At 41.8% G+C, this 12,967-nt stretch overlaps 1 protein-coding gene across 1 annotated transcript; it reads right to left on the minus strand.

The window, feature by feature from the left end:
* Positions 1-292: 292 nt before the first annotated feature.
* Positions 293-11,646, minus strand: LOC123394053 (filamin A-interacting protein 1-like). Its single transcript, XM_045087504.1, is given in 4 exon segments — positions 293-415; positions 10,924-10,993; positions 11,052-11,379; positions 11,382-11,646. Coding segments are annotated over 4 exon segments (786 nt in total).
* Between the last annotated feature and the right edge of the window lie 1,321 nt (positions 11,647-12,967).

Here is a 12,967-nt window from a genome sequence, read left to right on the forward strand (position 1 = left end):
ATTTAATTTGGACCTAGGTCTCATGGAATGCAGCCAGGTCAGAGCACCTCCCACCATGCTAAAATGCTAGACCTTCAGTCTGAGCTCCCTTTTTCATTCTCCTATTATTTGTCTTTCTGTTTGTCTTCACTAACTTGTAGCACCGCTGTCTGTCCCGCTGTAATGACCCTTTGCTGTCACATTGTTCATCCTCTCCTGGTTCCATGAAAACATGCCCATCTTCTACAAAAGGCACTGTTTGCTTATTGCATGAAACCATTTGAGGGATGGTCACGAGAGGGTGATGGCAGGCTTATGCTGCCACATCTCCATTCAGTTCTGCAGAAGGTAGCTGCACCACCTTGTGGGAATTTTCAAGGTTCTTCGACATCCGAATCCTCTTCAATGTGTTCTTTTGGAGATACATGTTGTCATCCTGAAACGGCACAAAAGTTTTTCAGATGGCTTCACTTGGGCTATGGGTCTCTTCCAACATGCTCTATGCTTGTTCCTGTGGACTCCAAGCACATGAGTCCATCCTGGGCCTCAGGTTCTAGGGAGTAGAGTCTGCCTGTTGTGCATGGTCACTTTTGAAGATTGGCAGTCCGTTTTGGCATGATCTAAAGACACTAGAGCTACTCGTGTCCTCGCTTTTGATGACTCCAGACATATGTTTGCCAGTGTTCCCTGGGAGTTTTCCTTGGGTGGCCGTTTTCCTGGTCTAAAGGCCCTGATTTGTTTGGGAGGACCATACCCATGTGATGCGCATGGAGTTCCTTACCTGAGGCTTTGTTTGAGGCCTGATTCTTTCCTGACCTTTTGTGGGTAAGATGGAATAATGGATTCTTGTCTTTCTATGGAGTCGAGAGGTCTGTGGTTACGGTCTCAAACAAAGACTATGAAATCAGCCATAGAGAGTGTGACACCGACTCACATTGCAAACTGCCTTAATGAGAGACCCAAGTGGTTCTAGCGGTTTGGGAGAGCTTGTGATTCTCTTGCCCACCCATGACTACTCCAGTCAAGTGTAGTGATCAAGCGTTGTTTGGGAAGAAGTGGTTGCTATGACCTTAAAGTTTTTTTACATCACAGAAACTGGCATCCTGAAGCAGCAGTCACACTCTCATGAACTTTGAGTCCTATGGCTTTATTGTAGGAAGCCCCGGGAAGGACATAAAAAGAGCCCTCTCAGCCTGATCAAGATCTCAGGTTGTCTTGTGGGTTAATTTTCCACTTCCCCTTTCTAGACAAAGAGAAAGGAAATGAGGTTCAGTATACCGACTTTTAGGCCAAAATTTCTCCAGAGATGGCAAGGTTTTCCTGTTTTTATTTCTGCAATTTCTGGAAAATTTAATTAAGAGTGAGGCCTGTTGGGTTCATTAGCTCTCTGTGAGATTTCTCATCCTGTGGGTGAGAGAGTCATTTCTCAGCGTCTTTTCCCTATGGGTCAGTGATTACTAATGGATGGAAAGTTTCTTTTCTAAGAAAAATGTTAGGTCATGGATGTATTGTTCTGTCTGTCTCCTCATCTCCTAGATTTCTGAAACATGAGTCATAAGGTATTAGGGCTCTGTCTACATGGCTTTACCTTAAAAAACTTTGCAAATGCTTCAAGGAGTGTGATATTCTGCATGTTAGCTGACCCTTAAGGAAGAGCCCTGGAGAGTACTCCTTATCATCGTTAGTTAACTCTACCTGCTGTGCTAATGGGTATAGCCATGTTGACCAAATATCTTTAATCAGAGAGAAAGGAACAGCCTACATCAATGCCCTGCAAGATCCAATCAAACAGAACTGTTGACTGAGCTGAAATGCCCTTGCAAAGATTTGTGGAAAAGAAGGTGTGGTCCATCTTGGCAAAAGAGTACTCCTCAGCCATCAGGGAGGATGAACCCCTGGTACTTTCATTGACATAAATGGCACCGTACTGGGTGATGTGAAATGACAAAGGCAAGTAGACAAAGGGAAATATCATATGGCCTCCCATATTTTTCCCAGGAAAAATACCATGGCTCTTAGTAGAAGGAATGAAAACTGAAGGGGAAAAGTCAGAGAAGGAGACAAACCAGGAGTGACTCAGGACACTGAGAACCAAGCTGAGAGTTACAGTAAAGAGAGACATGCAGGGAATGTGTGAACTGGCTAATGGGTGTTGAGTAGTTGTGGCATATCTTAGGATGAACTCGAGGCTCTATATGGAAATAAAGCATCAGCAAATTCTGTCAAAATGTATGATGGATGATAGGCTGGCTTCCTCAACTGAACAAAAAAATTAAAATTAAAACAAACTGGCTCTTTTAAAAGCAGATGACAACAGACAGAGAAAAGGAAGGAATTACATTTTTATTATTTTTACTTATTAAAATGACATGGAATTTGTTTCCTATAATGTCCTTCTGAATTGGGTCTTTATACTTATAGAGTCTACCCACCTCCTTCATTTCTGGAATTGATGAGAAGAAACAACAATTCCTTCATTAAATGTCTAGAAGTGTTTACAAGTAAAATGATTTGGACCTTGCCTTATGTTTGTTGGCAGATGTTTGATTACTGCTTCATATGCTTTAGTCACTACTAGAGATCTCAGATTTTGTAGGTCCTGATGTAATATTGGAACTTGCTATGTGTCTTGGAATTTATCCTTTTCTCTCAGTTCTTGGATGGGCTGGCATAACTGTGTAGAGGGTTCTTTTTAGGTTATTTTTCCCTTTCTCTAAGTTGTAATGAGGTCTCATACTTTCAGCTGTGTGCTTCTTTCCCTGTTTTATCCAGGTAATGGCTCTTCCAGTTTGCTAAAGTTTATAAAACGGACATGTGAGTTCTCCTGATTTTTTCCTATTAGTTTGTATTATTTCCTTTATTTCGATAATAATTTGTATTATTTCATTTTTTTTTCTGTAAACCTTGGAATTCTTCTAGCTTCTTATGGCGTCAAGTTTGGTTGCTTTTTTCGGTGTTTTTAATTTTTGGAACTACACGCATTTATCCCTCTATTATTTCGCCATAAAATGTTTTGGCATCATCCCATAAGTTTCTTGATTTTCGTTTGCTCATGGCACTTTCTGGTTTCCCTTTTTATTTTCTTTCTTTGATTCGTTGCTAGTTCACGAGTGTGTTGTGTTTTCCACCTATTTGTGTCTGGCTGTGTTTCCCATTTGTAAATTATTTCTTTCTGTTTTCATACCTTCGTGGTCATAAGTATACACGATGGGAATTGATTTCTCTTCCATTAATTATGACTGGATTTGGACTCCAGCACACGATCTGTGATAGGCAAAGTTAGGTCTGCCCTTGGAAAGAACTTCTCATGTATCCCCAAAGCTCAGGGGGTCTAAACAGCACGTGATGACTTCTGTTATTTCTTACCACCTTTCCATCTGGATGATCTGTCCTGTGCTGAAAGTGGATATTGTAGTCCCCAACAATATTGGACTGAGGTCCCCATCTCTCTTCCTTTCTGGTTACATGGTTCCAACATTTAGATACACCCATGTTAGTGGTGTATATGGTGGCAAATCTTCCAACTATCTGATGTTTTGATGCTCCATCAAGACAAAACAAGTTCTGGTAATCTCGAAGGCATAAAATCTCTGTGTCTGCCACAGACACAATCACTTTGGCTCTCTTCTCCTTGCCAATTGCATGACCTATGTCTTCCCAATTCCTTCCCTTTGAAGCTAAGTGTATCTTTAGAGTCGAAGAAAATCTCCTATGGGCAACAGAAGGTCGAGATTGTTTAGTTTTGTTATTTTCTTGTTGACCTTTTCTGCCTTTTTTTTTTAATTTCATCCAATCCAACAATCTGTTTGCAGTAATGGGGGAGAATTTAGTCCTGAATATTTGAATTATTGAAAGGTAAGAAGGTAACTTTCTTATTTTGGTTGGTTTCTGACTTGAATTCTCTGTGCCTTTCCCCTATATGGTATTTTCTTTGGGGGTTGCTTTTTTTAGTGTGATTCTTCACTTCCTCCCCAATTTGTGTGTGTGTGTGTGTGTGTGTGTGTGTGTGTTTGTGTTGTATATGCGTGTTTCACATAACACATATAATTAAATTTAAATTTAAAGATATAGGGATTCGGTCTTTTATGGATAGCAATTCAGTTTTACATGCTTTGAAAACTCACATTCCATCACTTTCAGCCACATTTTCTACAAAGAATGTTACATTATTTCCTCTTTGATAAACACATATTCTCATAAACCTGCCTTCAAGCAAACACCACATTTTGTGTGCCTAGTTAGAGTCCTATTATTTGTCCCCTTTTCCCTTGATTTTTTATATATCTCTTGACTACCATGAGAGAGTAAAATCGTATGTTATTTGTCTTTCTGAGACTGATAGATGTGACGTAGCCCAATGCTCTCACAACACTGACACATGAGGCAAGTGGCAAGAATTCATTTTGCTTATGCCTCGGTAAGAATTGGTGGAGCCCTTGGAGGGCAGTGAGATAATAGTAGTGTCTGAGACCTCCAAGCTTGTCTTCAGCCATGAACATAACTGGAAGATTACCACATCAACTGCAACTTGGCAGAAATTGACCTGAAGCCTACAAAGTAAACTCCACAGCAAAAGAGAAAAGAAGTCGCAGAAACTATGGGAGAATATTGGAGACCTGACTCTGGGTAGACATGTGCGGTTGGTGCGTCAAAGGGCAGTAAACCAATGCAAAAGACAAAGGCACAGGAGAGCGGAGCACACAGGGAACTCAAAAGGAGCATGTTTCCCAATGCCATTAGCTGTGAACAGCAGAGGGTCTGAAGGGCATGAGTTCTTGACAACAAAGGGTCTTCAGGCTGGAGATTTCAGGTCAGCAAGCTTGGCAGACATCAACTCGACAGAACACTGTTTCTTCTTCAGAGAACACCAACAAGCAACCAGGTGCAGACAGCCTGGAAACCATGATCAGAAACAATACCAGGAGACACAGTGGGAAGATGGTGTGTTCTGGCAGTGCATCCATGAGAGGCAGTATTCATAGAAATGACTCGATCAGAGTGCAAGAAATTTTGGGATCTCTCACCAGCAGCATAAAGACCAAGTTACTGCCAAAACAGGATAGTGAGGACATTAGCTGCCTAACCTGCAAACACGAAATCCCAACCATGGAACACCTGTGGTACTATCTTCCTCAGTACAAGTTGCTTAGTTCCAGTTGAACAGACTCTCCCATAGGGCACTAGAAGAAGCCCTGCCCTCAAGCTCACTCCTTACAACAGAATTCTGCAGGCCTTTGAATCTTGAGTTGGTTTAACAGCTCCTTTTAAAGGCAAAACAGAGCCCAACAAGCTAAACCTCAGCATATTTATCCCAGATCCCAAACACAGCAAAGGGCAGGCAAGTAGAGCCTCTGCAGACGACTGACCTCATGGACAGGGGACAGCCACAACACAACAGCAGAGGGCATGCATGCCACACACATCCAAGTCTCCCTCAAGTGCCAGCCCTGGGGCATGCCATGATCTCTTCTTCCTAAAGAAATTACACTCAGGTTAGAAAACAGAATGGGATTTTCGAATACAGAGAAGAAGACAGACATACATCCCATGCAAAGATGGAAGGATCAATTGGTGCCGAGAAAGAAAAAACAACAACAAGAAGAAATGATCTTGGTCAGGCAATCAGAATGAAACCTCTACATATAACATGCCCAATTGAGGATTGAAAGCAGCAGCCAGGGTACTCCCTGTACATCAAAAAACACAGAGGATATCAGAGAGTCTCAAACCACAGAGATAAAATTGATAAAAATAAAGTAAAATAAAATAAAATAAAATAAAGAGTTCCTGATGAAAATATTGGTAGAAAAGTGGATGCAAAGTCCAGGAAGCTGGCAGAAGCCTGGGATACCAATAGTGACCTGGAAGAAAAAGACTGGAAAATAAGGAACAAATACAAAGAGAGAAGGAAGGATGATGGATCATGACAATGAGATTAGGGAAGTCATCGACTCCAAGAAATGGAAAGAGGTGCCTATTGTAGGAGAACACAGAGTGAGGAAAAAAAAGGCTGAACATTTCTTTGAGAAATTAGAGCAGAAAATGTTCCTTATCTGGGAGCAGAAAAGAGATACAGATTAATAGGCACAGAGGACTCCCATAACAATCAATATAACCAGAGCAACAGAGGACATAATGTCATTCCCCCTGCAAAAGCTAGCAATGGAGGAATTCTTTTTACCCAAATATGTGTGAGAGCGTAGTGTGTCCACAGCCAAGTCATTGACTCCAGAGGACAAGCTATACCAGCTCTTGAAGCAGGTAGGATAGCTTAAGTCACACCAGTCCAAGCCAAAATCTGTATCACCTAAATTTCTGAACAAAGACAGAGCAGTTGTTCTTTTCTAGAACTAGGAGATATTATGAAGACAAAGGTTGGGTGCTGGGCTGTTCAAAGGAGGCTTTAAGCTCAACGCATGATCCGAGAGTCATGGCATCGACTCTGGTCTCAGGTTCCCTGCTCAGCAGCAACTCAGCTTCTCCCTCTCTAGCTCCACCCCCTGATTGTGATCTCTCTCTCTCTATCAAATACGTGCATGCCCATAGGTTGACAAAAAAATAAAAAAATAAAAAAAATACAGAGATTTACTGGGGCCAGAGGATGGTTTATTTAATTTGGACCTAGGTCCCTATGGAATGCAGCCAGGTACAGAGCACCTCCACCATCCTAAAATGCCCAGCCTTTGCTATGAGTCCCCTTGTTCATTCTCCTGTTCTTTGTCTTCCTGGATTTCCTCACCACCGTGTAACATCCACTGTCTGTCCAAATAAAATAGCCCCATGTTGACACATTGTTCCTCCTCTCCTGGTTCCAATATAACATGCCCTTCTTCCACAAGAGTCACTGATTGGTTATCACATGCGGCCATTTGGGGGGTGGTCATTAGGCTTGAGGCAGGCTTGTGATGCCACGTCTCCATTCAGTTCCCCAGACGGTAGCTTCACCAGCCTGTGGAATGCTCAAGATTTTTTGACATTCAAATCCTTTTCAATGTATCCTTTTGGACATACAGGCTGTCATCCTGAAATGGGCATGAAAGTCTTTCAGATTCTTCACTTGGGCTATGAGTCTCTTTCAACATGCTCCACTCTTGCTTCTGTGGACTCCCAGTACATGAGTCCATCCTGGGCTCAGGTTCTAGGGTGTAGAGTCTGACTTTGGCGACAGGCCAGTTTTGAAGATTGAGAATCCGTTTTGGCATGATTTCGGGACATGCTCCAGGTACTCGTTTTCTCGCTGTTGAAGACACTAGAAATGTCTTTGGCATGGTTGTGGGTGTGTGTTCTTCCCTAGGTTGGCCCTTTCCCTGGTCAGAACTGGCCTAATCTGGTGGGAGAAAACATACCTGTTTGCAGGGTGTTGCTTCCTCCCCTGAGGCTTTGTTTGAGCCCTGATTATTTCTTCGACTTCCGTGGTAAGATGGAATGGTGGATTTTTTACTTTCTTGGGAGTCCAGAAGGCTGGTGCTGACCGTCAGGACTAAAGACTACAAATTCCTCCACGGAGAAGGTGACTCCGACTCACTTCGCAAACTGCCTTAGTGAGAGACCCTGGCGGCTCCAGCAGTTTAGGAGGGCATTGGATCCTCTTGGCCCACCCTCCAGCCACGTGTAGTGATCAGGCATGGTTTGGGGAGGAGTCTTGGGTGTGTGGTTTGGGGAGGAGTGCTTGCTATAAACTCAAAGCTTTGTTATATCACACAAGCTGGCTTCACTGAAACAGCAGTCCCTTTCTAATGAACTTTGTTTCTATGGCTTTAGGTAGGAAGCCCTCGTAAAGACAGAGAAAGAGCCATCCTAGCCTGATCAAGAATTCAGGATGTCTTGTTTGTTAATTTCCCACTTCCCCTTTCTAGACAAAGAGGAAAGGAAATGACGTTTGGTATACTATCCTTTAGGCCAACATTTCTCCAAAGACGGCAAGGTTTTCCTATTTCCACTGCAATTTCTAGAGATCTCAAGAAACAGTGAGGCCTTTTGTGTATCAATAGATCTCTGTGCGGTTTATCATCCTGTAGGTAAGAGAGTCCATTCTCAGCGTCTTTTCCCTATGGGTCAGTGATGACTAAGGGACGCAAAGTCCCTTTTCAAGGAAAAAGGTTAGGGTATAGAAATATTGTGCTATCTGTGTCATCATTTCCTAGTGTTCTGAAACACTAGTCATAAGGGATTAGGGCTCTGTCTACATGGTTTTACCTTAAACACCTTTGCAAAGGCTTCAAGGAGAGTGACATTCTGCATTATAGCTAAACTTGAAGGAAGATCCCTGGAGAGCACTCCTCGTCATCATTATTTGCTGTGGTAATGGGTATAGCCTTCTATGCTCATCTCCGCATTTAATGCAGGTAATGGCTCCTACATTTTGTTAAAGTTTTCAAAATTGACATGTGAGATCTCTTGATTTTTTCATATGGGTTTGTTTGTTTTTCCTTTATTTTAATAATCATGTATTATTTCCATTTTCTGTTCAGTTTGGATTTCATTTCATCCTTTTCTGGTTCATTATGCTGTTGGTTGGGTTGCTTTTTTTTTTCTTTTTTAAAAAGAATTTTGGAAATAAATGCATTTAACCCTATATTCTTTCCCCATGAAATGTTTGGGCATCATCCCATAAGTTCCTTTACTTTCAGTTCTTCAATGTGCTTTCTGATTTTCCTTTTGATTGTCCTTCTTTGACTCATTGCTAGTTCAGGGTGTATTGTGTTTTCCACCTATTAGTGTCTGGTTGTGTTTCCCATTCGTAAGTGATTTTTTTCCATTTTCATACCTTCGTGGCCAAAGTATACAAAACAGGATATGAATTCTTTTCTATTAATTACGACTGGATTTGGACTCCAGCACAGGATCTATGATAGACAATGTTAGGTATGTCCTTGGGAAGAACTTCTTTATGGTAATCAGAGACACAATCTTATGCATGTTTCCCCAAAGCTCAGGTGGTCTAGTGAGCCCATGAAGACGTTTGTTATTTTTTCCCCCATTTTTCTCCGGATGATCTGTCCTGTGATGTAAGTGCATATTGTAGTCCCAACAATATTAGATTGTGGCCCCCATCTCCCTTTCTTTCTGTTAAAATGCTTCCAAAATTTAGATACACCCACATTGGTGGTGTATATGTTGGCAATTCTTCCAAGTTTCTGATGTTTGGTTGCTCCATCAAGACAAAACACCTTCCGGTAATCTTTTGTCTCTCGAAGGCATAAAATCTATCTGCCATAGGCACATTCACTTTGGCTCTCTTCTCCTTGCCAATTGCATGACCTATGTCTTCCCAATTCCTTCACTTTCAAGCTATGTGTATCTTCATAGTCGGAGGAAATCTTCTATGGGTGACAGAACAACAAGCTTGTTTACTATTTGTTATTTTCTTGTGGACCTATTTTGCCTTTTTTTCTTTTTCATTTAAATATTCATCCTTCTAACTATCTGTTTATAGTGATAGGAGAATTTAGTCCTGAATACTTTAACTAATTATTGATAGGTATGGAGTTAACAGTCTAATTTTTTTATATTTTAGTGAAATAATTATTTTTTTCTGCATTTTTCTGTGATTGTTAGAATGCAGCACTATTTGCTTTGTAACTCAGAAGTACACATGGAATAACAGAAGTGAAATGACAGTTCAGTAAAATTTGATATTGCAATGATAGGTTCTTTTCTATCTTTGTATTATCAGTATAGAGCCTTAATTCTCCTTTCCATTTCAAGTGAAGGCTCATATTTTCTAAGGTGATTCAGAACAGAGGGACAAAATTGAGCAAAATAATCTGCCCTTCATATGATTACAAAATGTTTACCAACAAATCTCTCCCTTTTTTCAGCCAAACCTCTCAAAATAATGGTTCACATTTACGCTGCTACATTCTTGTTTTTTATTTATTCTTCAAAGCATTGTTATTTGGCTGCTGCCCTCACTGTTTTTATTGAAAGTACTCATTAAGTTTCCCAGCGTCTTCCTTGTTGCAAAGTCCTGGGACATTTTTTTCTCCTTTTCTGTATTGCTTGAAAGTCTTTCCTTGTTTGGTTTCTTTGCATTCTTTCCCTTCTAGTTTTCAGAAAACAGCGAGCCATTGATTCTTCTGGAGTTCCCTTCCAGAATTCTCTCTCCTCACCATACCAGCACTCATTGCTTCTGCTATCACCAGGCTGCAAATCCACATCACTGGCCCAACATTTTCCAGACCCGTATTTCCAACTGTATATTGTTTAATTAGATATATCATTCTCTCCACTGGACATCAGAATACACCAGGTACCTCATACTCAGCATGTCTAAAACAGGACCTGCCCCCACTTTTGAGCCATCTCCTCCACCAGCAAAAAACTCTGCACCATTCCTATGTATTGTACCCTGGTGACTAGCCAGGAGTGCTTCTCAAAACTCCCTTGTATTTCTTCCTCTGCTCTCTAGTCTCATTAGTCACACATTAGTATTGATTGTGCATCATAAGTATTTTCTTATTCATACCCTCTTCTCTCTAACCTCATAGCCATTGGAACATATACCCTCCCCGTCTGAAGTTCCTGTCTTTATTCCATGTTGCCCTGATGGTTCTTCAAGAAATCATACCTGATCAACTCTTTCCTCTTCTCACAAGTTGTCATTTGTCCCTTCTTGCCAACAGTATAAAATCCATCTGCTTGTGGCTAGCCTTGCCTTTTCTCATCCTGCAATTACACCCTGTACTGTGGTCATGTTGAGTTCCCTCACTACCCATACTATTTTATCTCTATGCTATGACACTTATTTCTGCCCCTGCCTTGTATGTAGTTTCTTCTTGTTGGCATAGGGACCAGACCCCTATTACCTCCTCTGCCCCTTTCACAAAGCACTCCCTTGCAGAATAAGGTGCCCAGCATTTATGTTTCCATAGTTTTTATCATATCTGGTTATTGCATTATATTCAAATTATCTTTAAACACATCTTCTTCCTCCCTCTGTACCATGAGAACTTTAATAGCAGAAGCTCTGTCATATTCATACCTGTATCCCTGGTACAATGTTGAACCCATACTGAAAGGTTAGTAAGAGTTTGCCGAATGGATTATTGTCATGTCCACAGTAGCCTTACCTTTCACATTCCTGTTCTAGTAAGCTTATGAATTCATCACTCTTCTCCATGTATGCTTTGTGTTTTCTCTTTTCTTCTTCCAACTTCAGTATGGTTTGCCTATGAGATTTTTCTGCCATTAAAAGCTGTTCCAGGATTCGCCTATGAGATTCTTTATATTTTTCCATGACTTTCTCCAACTCATTCATTGGTTTTTCATAGATGTCCTCCTGCCAAGTGGCAGAATTTGCTTGAAAAGCATCTCGCTGGAGAGCCTCTAACACCTTTTTTGGAGTGAAAAACCCATACTGAGCTTCCAGCAAAGCCAAGTCCATTTTTTCAGCCTTAAAATGCTTATGACTTCATCTCGAGCCTGAAGTTTTCCTTCCAGAATACTCAGAAGAAATAAAATATCATCTCTTGAGAGGTCTTCTCCATGGTGACCGACACCACCGTGTGACTTAGGACAGGAAAGAATTGCATCTGACTCATTGGTGGGGTCTTTGTCTTGCTGTCTCTGCTTCATGTCCTCAGGTCCTTGGAAATCATGGTGTTTACTATGTCTTGGAAATTGCTTTATGGCTGAGCCCTCTGTGTCACTGCTTCTGGAATGCATTCTTTAAAGCCTTGAACCGGTCGCAGGCTCAGTGAGCTCGGAGCGTGGCCGGAGGTCAGGCAGACGGGAGTAACCAGGCGCTGAGGGCGCACTGAGGAGTGGGGCCCCGGGCTCTCGGCTCCTCTGGGCCGGAGACCAGGAGGCCGCCACCTGCATTCCCATCCTCCATAACTCCACGGTAACAGTCTCATTTTTGTTGTTTTCTGAGTTGGATTCTCTGTGTCTTTCCCCTTCATGGTATTTTCTTTGGCATTTGCTTCCTTTAGTGTGATTCCTCACGTCCTCCCCATCTTTTGTGTTTCTTATTTGTGTGTGTGTCTGTGTGTTTCACATAACATTTATAATGAAATTTCAAGAGATAGGAAGTCGGTCTTTTAAGGATAGCAATTCAATTTGATATACCTTGAAAGCTCACATTCCATCACATTCAGCCACATTTCCTGCAAAGAATGTCCCATGTAGTCCTCTTTTCTAAACACGTATTCTCACTAACCTGCCTTCAAACAAACACCAACTTTTGGGTGCCTGGTTAGAGTGGTCTTCCTGGACTCCTCAAAAACATGTAGCAGCCGCTGTCTGTCACGCTGTAAAGGCCCCTTGTTGACAAATTATTCATCCTCTCCTGGCTCCATTAGAACATGCTCATCTTCCACAAGTGTCACTCTTTGCTTATCATATGAAAACATTTTGGGGATGGTTATGAGAGGGTGAAGGCAGGCTTGTGCTGCCACATCTCCATTCAGTTCCCCAGAGGGTAGTTGCACCACCCTGTGGGAATGCTCAAGGTTCTTCGACATTTGACTCCTCTTCAATGCGACCTTTTGGATATACAAGTTGTCATCGTGATATTGGCATGAAAGTCTTTCAGATGGTTACACTTGGGCTATGGGTCTCTTCCAGTTTGCTCCATACTTGCCTCTGTGGACTCCAAGTACATGAGTCTGTCCTGGACCTAAGAATCTAGATTGTAGAGTTTGCCTTTTGTGCTTGTTCAGTTTGGAAGATTGGGAGTCCGTTTTGGCTCTATTTCTGGAGCAGCTGGAGGTACTCGTGTCCTTTCTATTGAAGACTCCAGACATGTATTTTGCATGGTTGCAGGTATTCCATTTGAGCTTTCCTTCAGTGGCCCTTTTCCTGGTCAGAAGCACCCTGATTGGGCAGGAGGACCATACCCATGTGCAGGGTGCAGATTTCCTCCCCTGATGCTCTGTTTGAAGCCTGATTGTTTCTTGGCCTTTTGTGTTTAAAATAGAATGGTGGATTCTTGCCTTTCTCTGGAGTCCAGAATGCTTGTGCTGACAGTCACGACAAAAGACCATGA

Source organism: Mustela putorius, unplaced genomic scaffold (assembly GCF_011764305.1).
Source record: "Mustela putorius furo isolate JIRA1106 unplaced genomic scaffold, ASM1176430v1.1 tig00001179_pilon_pilon_pilon, whole genome shotgun sequence".
NCBI classification, from domain to species: Eukaryota; Metazoa; Chordata; class Mammalia; order Carnivora; family Mustelidae; genus Mustela; species Mustela putorius.